At 64.7% G+C, this 13,126-nt stretch overlaps 1 protein-coding gene across 6 annotated transcripts in view; it reads right to left on the reverse strand.

The window, feature by feature from the left end:
• Nucleotides 1-6,786: 6,786 nt before the first annotated feature.
• The window catches only part of HDAC4 (histone deacetylase 4), an 89,442-nt gene continuing 83,102 nt past the window's right edge, over nucleotides 6,787-13,126 (reverse strand). For all 6 annotated transcript variants that reach the window (XM_055120693.1, XM_055120697.1, XM_055120696.1 and 3 more), the window contains 5 exons: nucleotides 12,987-13,105; nucleotides 12,285-12,418; nucleotides 10,068-10,152; nucleotides 9,673-9,814; nucleotides 6,787-9,603 (listed from right to left, as the gene is read on the reverse strand). In XM_055120693.1, the coding sequence (XP_054976668.1) occupies nucleotides 9,564-9,603; nucleotides 9,673-9,814; nucleotides 10,068-10,152; nucleotides 12,285-12,418; nucleotides 12,987-13,105 (520 nt within the window). In that variant the 3' untranslated portion in view covers nucleotides 6,787-9,563. The remainder of the gene's footprint in view (nucleotides 9,604-9,672; nucleotides 9,815-10,067; nucleotides 10,153-12,284; nucleotides 12,419-12,986; nucleotides 13,106-13,126) is intronic.

Genomic DNA, 13,126 nt, shown 5'->3' on the forward strand with positions numbered 1-13,126 from the left:
GTGGGACCACGCTAGCACCAGCGCCCTCCATGGCACCTGCTAGACCCGAGGTTGGCCTGGAAGAGGCGTCCCCTGGCTCCCGGGACTCGCCCCTCCGCACAGCCCTCAGGGCGTCTCTGGAGCCGCAGAGTCTGTGGGCTGTGCCTGGTGCTGCCACTGGGGCGTCAGGGAGTGGCACTGGGGGCCCCGGCACTGAGGCGGCACCTGCCCTCCCCAGCCAAGAAGCCCAGAGCCCCCACGTGCTGGCTGATGCACTTCCTGCCAGGGTCCGGGTGGGGCTGGCGGGGACCAAGCACGGTCCTGGGTGTCGTGGGGCAGCAAGGCCACACCCACGCCTGCTCCAGACCCAACTCCAGCCGGAAACACGCGCCAAGGGAGTGCTCAGAGGGACACAGCCTCACTCTCTCACTCAGCAACCTCAGTCACTCACTCTCACTCACACTCACACTCACTCTCACTCTCACTCTCTCACTCTCACACTCACTCTCACTCTCTCACTCTCACACTCACTCTCTCACTCTCACACTCACACTCTCTCACTCTCACTCACACACTCTCTCACCCTCACTCATGCTCACTCACACTCACATACTCACGCATACTCTCACTCATTCTCTCTCACACTCTTACTCAACTCACTCTCACTCTCACACTCTACTCACACACTCTCACTCTCACACTCTCACACTCATTCTCTCACTCTGACTCACACACGCTCACACACTCACTCTCACTCAACTCACTCTCTCACACACACTCTCACACACTCACACTCACTCTCACACTCACTCTCTCACTCTGACTCACACACGCTCACACACTCACTCTCTCACTCTCACTTACTCTCTGACTCTCACACACTCACGCTCACACTCACTCACACTCTCACACTCACTCTCACTCTCATTCACACTCTCACTCACACTCTCACACTCACACTCTCATTCACTCTCTCACTCACGCTCACTCTCACTCACACACTCTCTCACTCTCACGCTCACTATCACACACTCACTCTCACTCACACTTTCACTCACCTATTCTCACTCCCAAACTCTCACTCACTCTCTCACTCTCACACTCTAACTCATGCTCGCTCTCACATTCACATACTCTCACACACTCTCGCTCTCTCACTCTCACACTCGCTCACTCACACTCACTCTCACACTCATTCTCATGCTCACTCTCACTCACTCACACTCACTCACTCTCACTCATGCTCACTCTCACACACTCACTCTCACTCTCACACTCACTCTCATGCTCACTCTCACTCACACTCACTCACACTCTCACTCTCACTCACGCTCACTCTCACACACTCTCACGCTCTCACTCTCACTCACACACTCTCACTCTCTCTCCCTTTCTCCCTCTCTTTCTCTCCCTCTTTCCCTCTTCCCCTCCCTCTCCCCCTCTGCCCCTCTCCCTCCCTCTCCGGCCCCCAGCCTCAGTGCAGAGATGCTGTCTCTCTCCCCTGCTCCAGCACCACCAGGCACTTCACTTGGGAAGGGGTTGGGCATGGGTGTGCCGGGCCGGAAGACGAGGCTGCAGCAGTGCCCAAAATTGTCCTCCTTCTCTGTTTACATCCTTGGGTGCCCAGTGCCCCCTGCAGCCCCTGGCCTGCTCCAGGTCGAACCGAGACTGAAGAACATTCTCGCCGCGGGAACACTCAGTCAGTGCCCAGCAGTCACTGTCCCTCCAAGGATGAAGCGGCCGGCGTGAGTCTGGGGTCTGCTGGGAGCACTACGCCCCCCTGCTGGGGGCCGCCACTCAGGCCGGGCAGTGCCCCTGTGGGAAGGCTCCTCTGTATGCCTCACCCCTGCGCCTCATTGCTCAGAGCCCCTGGGGCAGAGGATCCTGACCCTCAGGACCCCCAACACAGCTGATGTGGGAATGGCCAGCGGGGCTCAAGCGCGGAAGGTTCTAGAGGGCGGGGCGGGCAGAGGACAGCACTGTGGAGGCGTCCAGGGTGGGGGCCCCGAGTCATGTGCCCTTCCTGGCTGCAGCACCCCGATGGTCAGGGCTCGGCCTTGAACTTGGGCCCCCCAGCCCTAAGTGACCAGGCCCCGGTGCCCCCGGCAGCACCTGGGGAGGAGGCCAGGCAGGGTGACCCTGGGCAGGACAGGCAGGCTCCTGGGCCCCCTCCCCACAGGGTCCTGTGTCCGCGCCCAGCCACGGCAGCGAGGAGCCTCGGTCCCCCTTGCCAGCTGCCCGAGCTGACCCCTTTGGGGCTGGACCATCCTTTTTTTCCCTCTTTTTTTTTGCCACACCCAGCGATACTCAGGGGTCACTCCTGGCGGTGCTCGGGGGACCATATGGGATGCCGGGGATTGAACCCGGGGCGGGTAAATGCCTTACCTGCTGTCCTACCGCTCTGGCCCATTCTGCAGGTTTGACCTGCGAGTCCCTGGGCTCTCTCTGATGAGCGGGAGTCAATGACGCCGCAGGATGCTCTGGAGAGAGCTGGGCCCGCTCAGTCCGCCCACAGCACTGGAGCCAATCAGGACGCAGAACGGGATGGCTGGGACTTGGCAACAGGCCAAGGGAAGCCCCCGCCCAGCTCAGCAGCTCTCTGGCACATGCCCCCTGGCCTCTCCTCTCCCGGAGACAAGGGGCACACAGCAGGGCCACTCTGGGCCAGGAGGGGCAGGTCCAGGCAGGGCTGACGCCCAGGGAGGCTCAGGGACGGGAGGGCTCAGGGGCCCAGGGTAACTCGGGTCCAGCAGGGTCTGACGCCCAGGTAGTGGCAGGTAATTGAGCCCAGGACTCTCGCACCCACGCACGTGGCTGTGACCAGACGACAGGCGATGCTGGGGACAGCTGGAGGCCAACGTCGGGACGCAGGGCCCTGCCCACTGGACGCTGGTGGCCGGAAGTGCGGAGAGGAACCCCGGGGAGGGCCACGCGGGCAGACCCCGGCCATCGTGCATGGGAGGCGAGTGGGCAGCGTGGAACAGGACAGGGGAGCCGTTCACGAACCGGGCAGCGTGAGGCACAGGGCCTGGTCACCATTCCCGGGTGGAGGAGAGGCCTGGATGTCTGGGGAGGGGCCTGGAACCATCTTCCCTTTCTGCACAATAAACAGTCTTTGGGTTTTGTATGCAAACCTTTCACACAATTCCCAAGACCCCAGCACAGGGAAGCCGGCTTTCGTGCTGACGCTGACAAGTGTCCATCTGCCCGGTGAGGATCGGAGGCAGTGGGCAGCACCCCAGGCAGGGGCCAGAAGGGGCCTGCGAGGGCCTCACGTCCTCTGGAACCCTTGCCCAGAGCCCAATTGTCATTTAAAGGCCTACAGGAAAACCCCTGTCTCGAACCCCCAGCCTTCCCTATAGCACAGACCCGGCTCTCCCACAAACGGCCCGAAGAGCCAGAGCTAACGGGGTCCTGTGCTAAGTTCTCCCACGCGGGACTCCCCTTCCTCTCCGCTGCTTTCCGAGAAGCGTCCCGACTCCAGTGCGCATCGCGTGACTCGGGATTCTCTTTCTCGAGACTATTGAAGACCCTGGGAACCGTGACCAGAGACCTGCCATCACCGCTCCAGCATCAACCCCGGCCCCAGCTCCCTCCCTCCCTCCCTCCCTCCTATGGAAGGTTCCAGAACCTGAGGGTGGGCCTTCTGCCCCCCTCCCTGACTGCGCCTTGCTGCCCGGTGCTGCCCGGTCCCCCCCCCCTCTGCTGGGCTCCCCTGCCCAGTCTGGGGTCCCACCTACCGCCCCGCCCCAGCAGGTGGTCCAGCTCCTGCCCCTTTCAGGCAACAGAAACCCAGGGGGGCGTGGTAGGCGGAGTGGGAGCCTTGTGCTCGTGGCGTGAGGGGCCGTACCCTGGTCCTGTCCATCAGGGTCTGACCAGAGCGGGTGGGGCTGATTCAGCGGCAGTTCCACGTGTCACCACCAGGTGGCGCTGGCATCGCACGGGCCTCTCAGGAGGCCTCCGAAGAACTGGACCACAGTGCCCGGCCAGGCACAGGTTCCTGGGGGCCGACCCCTGTGACGTGGGTGACCCGGATGCCGCACTCCCAGTGCCACCCCCAGCCGTGTGTGAGCCCCCCAGAGCCGTGGGCCCTGGAGCTGCTCCCGCCGTTCACACACCTGAGAGCTGGTGTGTAGGCAGCTGGCCCCTGCTCCGTCCCCTCGCCCGCGCCTCACCACCACACTCGAGGCTGGACAGTCCCGTCCAGTGCCCCTCGCCTGCAGGCCCTGCTTGTCCCACCCCCAAGGTGCTGTGCTGGGGGACCTCACCTGTGCTGGCTCTCGGCCAGGGGGGCGGCTGTCAGCAGGGGGTGCCCAGCAGGGGGGCTGCCCGTCCACCTGAGCCGTGGCCAGCTATGGCCACGCCCATCCTTCCCCATCCCCACACCCCGGGTCACCCCTGCTGGATGGCCCAGAGCCCCTGCTGTCTGGTGTCTTGTGGCGTGAGGAGCAACCCCCACCCTAACCCAACACCCCTAATCTACACCTCGCCAACACCCCTACTAACCAACACCTTAGAGCACCCTCCAATCAACACCCCTGGTATCACACCCCCAATGAACACCCCTAACCCAACACACCCCCCTAATCAGACACACGCACCCCTGTTCCAACACAGCCCCCTAATATATACCTGTTGTTTCTGAGATGTGCCCCTGATCAAACTCAAACACCCCTAATCCAACACTCCCCCTTACCCAACACAGCTCTGATCTGACAAGCGCACCCCTAGTCTGAAAGGCCTCATCCAACACGCCCCTAATCTGACACGCCTGAGACCTGGGCCAGACCCAAGGCCTCTGCGTGCATTGGGGTCCGTGCCCCCCTATTTCTGAGTCCATACTGGGAGCTGGGAAGGGCCAGGGAGGGTCTGGGGGGCAGCTGGGATGCCGAATGTCCCCAAATATAGGAGATTCTGCAGTGACGTTGCTCCAGCCTTTTTTTCCGGAACCTTCCCAGGAGTGATGGTGTGGCCCAGCTGGCCATGCTGAAGGACCAAGTGGGAACGCTGCTGTCCCCGAGAGACCTGGGCGGTCCCTGTGGGGGCGGGCCCCCTGACTGCTGCCGTCTCACGGGATCTGCGTCTGGCCACACCTGTGACTTGAGACAGCGTCACCCGCTGAGGCCTGGTGCCAGGGCCCCACGGCATGGCAGCTCCTGCCCCGCCACTGCCCCGCCTTGGGCCGACAAACAGTTCCCGACACTCACGGGGTCGCTTCAAGGGGAACGTCTGGGGGTCCTGAAAGTGTGGACGTCTCCAGCCCCGGGTGCAACCCCCCTTTGCTTCTCTGTCTGTCTCCGTCTGTCTGTCTGTCTCTGGGGGGGTCCATGTTAACACCCGCACCCACATCCACGGAAACACCCGCACCCATGTCCTGGAACCCGGCGATGCTCGGGGGTTCCTCCTGGCTCTGCACTCAGGCATCACTCCCAACAGTGCTCGGGGACTGTGGGGTGCCGGGGATAGAGCCCAGGCTGCTCACCCTGGCCCCTCCTCCTCCTTTGAACCCTGGGAGCTGCCGCCCTTCCCTTTCTAGGTCTCGAGCCTGAGGATCTCGGGTCCTGTCATAGTTGGGCAGAGGCCCGCAAGGATGCTGAGGCCGGTGGTGAGGGGGTCACTGCAGGAGGCCCGGGCCTCGCTGCATGAGAGCAGAGAGGGACATGGGCAGAGACAGACCGACCCAGGGGGCCCGCAGGGGTGGAGCCCGGCTGAGGAGGGGGCCCGGCCTGGTCTGTGCGGCAGGGTGGCAGCAGGGGGCAGGCCACCGGGGAACCAGGGGCGCAGGTTCCACCATGCCTGCCCTGGGCGGGGCGGCCGGCGGCAGCTGGGGGCAGGCATGGGTGTGCTCTGGTGTGGGGGCAGCTCCCCTTTCCTCTCCAGCCTTCCCAGGGCGCGGGTCAGAGGGAAGGTTCTGAGAGAGAAGCTCCGGGCCTCACGTGCTCTAGGCGCTGCACATGCAGGGGTGCTTGCAGTGCGGCTGGCACCAGGCCTGCCGGCTCTGCCCCGGGGTCTGGGTGGCACTCGGGAACCAGTGAGTCCGGGGAGGTGTGTAAGGCGGAGGGGCAGGCGGTGTCCAGTTGCACCAACATCTGCCCCAGCCTCTGTGCTCACAGAAACACCCACATCCCTGCCACGAGCCACCCCGCCCCATCACCTGCAGCCGGGACGGAGGCCGGTCTCCTCGGCCCCCCGGCGTGTCTGCCCCCACGACCCCCGGCCTACGGAGCCCCAAGCCGGATGCTCGCCAGAGACCCCCAGAGAACCGCAGGAGGCAACAGCCCGGAGCCCTGGCGAGTGTCTGCACTTGGGGGTGACACGGCAGCAGGTGCGAGGGCAGCCAGCACGGAGTCGGCCCAGCGGTCAGAGGCTGGGGGGGGTCGGGCCCCCGCCATGCTGGGCCTGGCTGCACCCCTAGGGACCCTCCTTCGCGCGGTGGGCAGGCCTGGCGTCCGTTAGGGAAACGCGGGGCCGGAGCAGGTGCAGGGCAGGGCTGTCTCTGGAGCCGCTCAGCAGGAGGAGCGCCCGGGTCTGAAGCACGGGCCCCAGCCGCAGTGGGTGCAGCTTTGCGGCCGTGCCGGGCAGGCTCGGGGCCATCGGGGCCGGGTCGGTGCAGCAGGATTTTGGACTCGGGGGGCTGCAGGGGGAGGCCCGAGGGACGAGCGGCCATGGGCTGACCTGCAGGGCTGGGGCCAGGGGGTGGAGGGCAGCTGGCTGCAGCTCTCCAGGCGTCCCCGGGGACAGGACGGGGCGGGCGGGCGGGGGCGGGCAGCGCGGGAAGCAGGACACCGACGTCGCGACTTTTCTTTCAATAGGAGACTTTTAATCAGGTCAGAGACAACAGGAGCTGGGCCGGGAGCCGCCCGCCCCAGTACAAGGAAGAAACGGTTTCCTCTCAATGCAAAGTAGAATTTGAAACCGCAGTGCCCCAGCCTGCCCACCGCTCTGGCGGAAAGTGAGTCCGAGCCGGCCCGACGCTGAGAAAGAGGAAGCGCAGGAGGCAGCGGAGTCCGGGCGGCTCGGTGGGGGCGCAGGGCCCGCCAGGAGGGGGCCCCCCCACCCTGGCGAGTCCCCGGGGGCCCTGCAAACACTGTTTCCACATAGATACAACAGACTCTATGATTGGTAAGTCACAAAGGCTAGATAAACTTTTTCTTAATATGACAAATGTTTAAGTAGACTTTTTTTTTTTTAATTTTCCTTACAATAAAAAGTACGATTTCTCAAGAGTAAGTCCAGTAAAGACGCAAACGCTCCCCCTCCCGACGCTGGCTCCAGCGCTTTGCTTTACAGAAAAATCCCCATCTTTTGCACCTGCAAGTGTCAGGAGAGGGGGAAAAGGCATTTCTCCCCGAGCTGCCGAGACGCGTGCAAACTGTCCAGGGCAGACATGCGTGCTTGCCCATGCGACTTCAGGAGTAGGAAACTTAAAAAAATAGATTCATGTGTATTTCTATAGAGATTCAGATGTGTATCAGCGCCCGGAAACACACAGGCCGGGGCTACAAAGAAGACGGAGTGAGCGCTGCGGGCGGGAGGGCTCGGGCGCGCATCGCCCCCACGCACCCCTCCGAGGAAAGAAAATCTGAAACACTCTCTCGCAGGCGCCCGGCCGGCCTCCTGCTGGGGACCCGCAGGGGTCTGCAAAGGGTATAAAGTGCTGGCCTGCGCTCCCGGAAGGCTGGGCCGCGCACAGCCCGGCCGCTGCATGTGCTCAGTGCAAAGGCCGCCCGGCCTCCGCTGCCCTGTACTGCCCGGCTGGCTGGCCAGCCAGCCCCGCTCCGGACTGCGGGAAGCCCCCAGGAGGCTCAGAACGACCCCTCGGAGTGGAGTCTGCTGTCCGGCCCCAGGGTGGTCACTGGACCGCTGTGGGCTGTGCACGACCCATCCAGCCCCGTCCTGCCCCCGACCGGACAAGCACTGGGTCCAAAGTGCCCGTCGCCAAAAGGCCGGCCCGCAGGCCCACGGCCGGCACGCTGGGGCACACGGGAGGTGGTCGGTGGCTTCACGTGATAGAAAACAAGGAACCGGAAAAAAAGTGAGAGAAGAGCCGAGGCGGGCGGCCGACGGGCGCGGTCACCACCAGCTGCACCCAGGGCCGGGACAACGGGGGCACTGCAGGAACGGGCCGGCCCGCGCCCACCAGCTCTGAAAAGGTCTTTGGGAAACTCAAGTTAAAACTCTGCCCCAACAGTGCAGCCAGTGGAGTGAGCACCAGCGGTGGGGGGGCGGGGGGGTCCTGCCATGGCGGCAGCCCCGAGCCTGCGGCCACACTCTGCGCCGCGGAACCCGCCACTGCACAAAACAGAACACAACGAAAAGCTTAAAAAAACACACCTCTGAGAGTCAAAAAAAAAAAAAAAGAAAAGAAAAGCGTACGAGTGCGAGTTCAGAAGGAGAGAGGGAGCACCGGCCCCCCGTCGGAAAACCCACCTGGTGGAGAGAACGGACACAGACTCACAGAATGACGCATATCCAGGCCCTTTGTAGAAAAGTCATACAAAAAACCAACAGCAAACGTGTCCTCGTGGCTATACAGGTCCAGTAAGTACAGATTGTGCGTGAGGCGCGGGGGTCTCGGCCCCGCCCTCCAGGGGCTCCCTGCGAGGTCCTCTGGAAGCACCTTTGAATCGAGTCCACAGTCGGTCACCACCAGGGACCTTTGCCATCTGCATTTACTTTATATATATATTTGTATATATATATACTTTTTCTATAAATGCATTATAAATATTTTATCAAGATTTCATAAGAATCAAGTTTCTTAGCTTGGAATACATTGGAATCTATATTATACATATATATATTTATTTATACCTAAAATTTAAGCAATACTTCATGCTACTTGCTTTTCATAAAAAGCATTCCGGTCTGGGCATGCTTCATAGCGACGGCGTCAGGTGACGGAAGGAAAGAACACTTTGGATTCGTCGAAAACGGGGTGGACCTGAACGCCCCCCACAGTCTCTGCCACTTGGCTGGAACCACCTCCATCCCCCAAACAGCAGAAATGCGGAAGCGGGGTTTGGACCCCCCCTTCCTGCTGCTGATTTTGCTTAAGGCATCGTTCCTCAGACTTCAGAAAACCCAGCCCCACGTCCATCCGAGCAATAAAGAAAGGCACAAACTCGCGTCTCCCATGGCTTCCGGGGGGGCCCGGGGGCCCCCCCGTTCCTGCCCAGTCTCCGTCCTCGAGGGCGGTCTCGCTGGTGCCCACCCGGTGCCCACGCTCAGGTCCGCGGCGGAAGCCGGAGCCAACGTCGTCTTCGCAAGAAAAGAAGCTACAAGATGAGTCGAAGGGGTCACGGCCACGTGGGTGGGAGCGAGCGTCCAGCACCAGTTGGGTCAAGTGGGGTCGCGGTGTCCGAGCCTGGACTGCGCTCGGCGGTGCCCAGGCAGGCGACTCACCCTGAGCCGCCGCGTGTGCGCTCGCCCCAGGGCGGCGTCCGTCCGGGCCCCGGGGGCTGGGCGGCAGAAGGGCTCCCCGAGCCGCTTGCCCCCTGGCACCTGGTGTCCAGGGCCAGCAGGACACAGGACGCGTCTTCCCGGCTGCGCGTCAAGACAGACAGACAGAGAGACGGCGGAGGCTACAGGGGCGGCTCCTGCTCCATGGGCTCCTCGTCCGCCCTGCGGGGAGACGCCGTCAGACCCGGCCCGGGCGGGGGCGGCAGGCCGGGGCGGGCACGGGACACTTACCTCTTCTCGGCGGGCGTCACGCCCACGGACAGGGAGGCCATGGCCGTGACCGTCTCGGCCTCCTCGTTCTCGCACTTCTGCGCCTCGAGCAGCGCGTAGCCCGCCGTGGAGGACAGGCGCTGCAGGGACCGCCAGTACTGGCCTGGGGGACAGTGCGGTCAGGGGCGCCCGGGCCGGGAGGGGCCACGGGGCTGCCCTGGAGGTGGGCCAGGGCCTGCGGGAGGGTGGGGTGCACCCCCGACCCTTCGGGCTCTTGGGGGCCCCCTGACCAGGTGTGCGGGCACCGGTCACACGCCTGTGGGCGAGTGAAGTACCAGCCCCATGCGCAGGTGGGGCAGGGGCAGGGGTCGGGGGTCGGGGGTCAGGGGTCAGGGGGCCGGGTCTGCCCCACTCACTATGGATGCTGATGACCTTCTCCATGGACCGCACCGCATTGGCGTTGGGCCGCTGCTCCAAGACCTTCTCTGGGAGTGGGTCCAGCTGCAAGAGACACGCTGCAGACTGAGCGCGGGCTGGGGCTGGAGGTGAGCGGGTGAGGGGTGAGGGGTGAGGGAGTGAGTGGGTAACAGGTGAGGGGGTGAGGGGTGGGTGGGTGAGGAGGTGAGGGGTGAGTGGGTGAGGGTTGAGGGGTGAGGAGTGAGCAGTGAGGGGTGAGCGGGTGAGAGGGTGAGGGAAGAGCGGGTGAGGGGGTGAGGGGTGAGCAGTGAGGGGTGAAGGGTGAGGGGTGAGGGGGTGAGGGGTGAACAGTGAGGGGGTGAGGGGTGAGCAGTGAGGGGCGAAGGGTGAGGGGGTGAGGGGTGAGGGGGTGAGAGGTGAGCAGTGAGGGGGTGAGTCTGTGAGGGGTCAGGGGTGAGCGGGTGAGGGGTCAGGGGTGAGCGGGTGAGGGGTGAGCAGTGAGGGGTGAGAGGGTGAGGGGCGAGGGGTGAGGGGGTGAGGGGGTGAGGGGTGAGCAGTGAGGGGGTGAGGGGTGAAGGGTGAGCAGTGAGGGGTGAGGGGTGAGCAGTGAGGGGTGAGTGTGTGAGGAGTGAGGGGTGAGCAGTGAGGGGTGAGGGGTGAGGGGTGAGCAGTGAGGGGTGAGGGGTGAGGGGTGAGCAGTGAGGGGTGAGTGTGTGAGGGGTGAGGGGTGCGGGTGGGCGCAGAGCAGGACCGAGTCTGCCTGCTCCGGAAGATTCTTGCGAACACACTGTTCTTCCACAGGACTTCTCTGGGGACAGTCAGGCATGTGGCAGGTTTGGCCACCAGGGGACAGACAGACAGATGGTAGATGGGGCAGGAGGGGCCCGGCATGTCACCGCAGGGGCGGGGTGACGGGGGAGGGACCCCGGTGGAGCGAGGCTGCACCCAGGGCAAAGGCTCATCCCAGGGGCGGGAGTTGGCTCCACGCCCACGGCTGAGGCCCTCGCGCTGCCCGCGCAGCCCCTCGGATGAGAGCCCCTCTGGGTACGGCCGTGCGCCTGCTCACAGCCGGGTCCGAGTGGGGACCCACCCTGCAGGGGCCCACAGGCCAGGGCGGCTCTCGCCCCCGCGCCCGCTGCCACAGCCCGCTGGCTCTCCTGGCCCGGGAAGGCACACCCGGCTGGCGGCGAGGGGTCTGGCACACAGGGCGGGGGCTTCCCGGGGGGACGAGGACCGGCAGAGGCTGCGGGGAATGGCCGAGGTGTCCCCACGTGGCCGGCCGGCTCTTCAGAGCCACCCGACGGGTGGAGCCACGTGCAGGAGGACAACAAGGCACTGGGTGGGGCCGCCTGGCGCCCCAGACTCAGGGCCAGCAACTGACCCTTGGACATTGCACAGCCGCCCGGCTGGACGCCACGGACTCGCCCTGGCCCTGGGCACAGACTCGACAGCACAGCCCCCGGGGGAGCCAGGAGGGGTGGGGGAAGTGGGACCCGACACCGGGAAGACTATGGGCAGGAGGAGCGGCGGGCCCGGCTGGGAGGGGCCCACAGGCCACGGGCACGGTCTGCGGGAGAGCCAAGCGGCCTCCAGGGACCCCCCCCACAAGCCCCAGGACCCCGAGATGCCCCCAGAGACCCTGAGACACGCTCCAGAGACCCCCGAGACAGCTCCCCCAGCAATGCCGAGAAGACGCCCCCAGACTCAGGTCTCTGAGGACCAAGCTCTGCGCAGCTGTGGGGACTGTCACCCCTGCTGCTCGCTGAAGCGGGGGCACCGACACTGTCCTCTGGGCACCCTCCCGGGCAGAGTGGACACTGCCCTTTCCGGTCACCCCTCCTGGCCCCGTGAGTGGGTCTGTGAGCGGGGGGGTCGCACTCAGGGGTGCAGGTGGCAGTGGGAGCTGTGAGTGTCCCCGTGCGGGAGGGGCTGCTTCTCGTCCTTAGGGCCTTGGGGGCGGGGGTCACAGCCCAGCCCTCAGTGAGGCCGGCACGGGGTGGGGGGCGGGGGGGCCTTCTGCCTCATGCCACAGGCGCGGCTTCACCGGCTGCCTGACCTGGGACGTGCTGGGAGAGGCAGGCCCCACCCCCACCCCCTCCTGCAGGGTCCTGTGGCCCCGTGGGGGGAGCAGAGGGGTCCTGGGAGCCTGGCTGGGTCCCGCCCGGGAAAGGGGACAGGCGGGTCTGCTGGAGAGCGCGTGCGTGGGGGCCGCCTACCTCGTTGCCCAGCAGCGCCGAGACGCAGGCCTCTGATGCGTCGCAGATAGCCGTGAGGTCGTGGCCGCCCTCCAGGGCTAGCACGATGCGGCCGCCGGCCAAGCCCATCAGTTGCCGCGTCAGGTACCCAAAACCTGCGGGGCCGGAGACGGGAGTGGAGGCGCGGCACGATCAAAGCCTGACAGGGCCCCAGCCCGCCCGGCCCGGGGCAGTGGCCGCGGCGGCCGTAATGGAAGCCAGCTTGGACAGTAATAAATTCACGGAGCGTTTCTGCCCGGCGCTTTTTGATCTGTCGGAGAGCAGGAATTATGGTCCCCGACTTTCCTTTTATAACGCAGCAAATCATCTCACTGCAGGGCGGGGAGTCCCGGGAAGTGGGGTGCTCACCCGAGAGCAGAGGGGGGTGCGGCAGCCCCCCGCCACCGGGCTGGGCACACGAGTGTGTGCGTACCACGTGCATGCCCAGGCACACACTTGCACTCACAGGCCCACGTGCAACAGCCTACACGTGTGCACACACTACATACATCACACACAGGTCCCTGTGCACACACACGGGCACGCGCACACACAGAGCCCCCCACATGTGGTTTCCATCCCAGTCCTGGTCCCTCAGCCCCCATGGGAGGTGGGAACTCCAAGCCGCCGCGCGGGCGCCTGCCGGGAGGGTGGGCGGGGCCCAGCCCTCGAGGCCGGACTCACATCTGGCGGACAGGTTGTAGCCACCCAGAGGCGTGGGGTGGCCCTCCACGGCGTCGAAGCCAGACGACACCAGCACCACGTCCGGGGCAAACTCGCTGGCGATGGGCATGACCACGGTCCTGTGGGCAGAGTGGGTGCGT

This window comes from Sorex araneus, chromosome X (assembly GCF_027595985.1).
Source record: "Sorex araneus isolate mSorAra2 chromosome X, mSorAra2.pri, whole genome shotgun sequence".
NCBI lineage: Eukaryota > Metazoa > Chordata > Mammalia > Eulipotyphla > Soricidae > Sorex > Sorex araneus.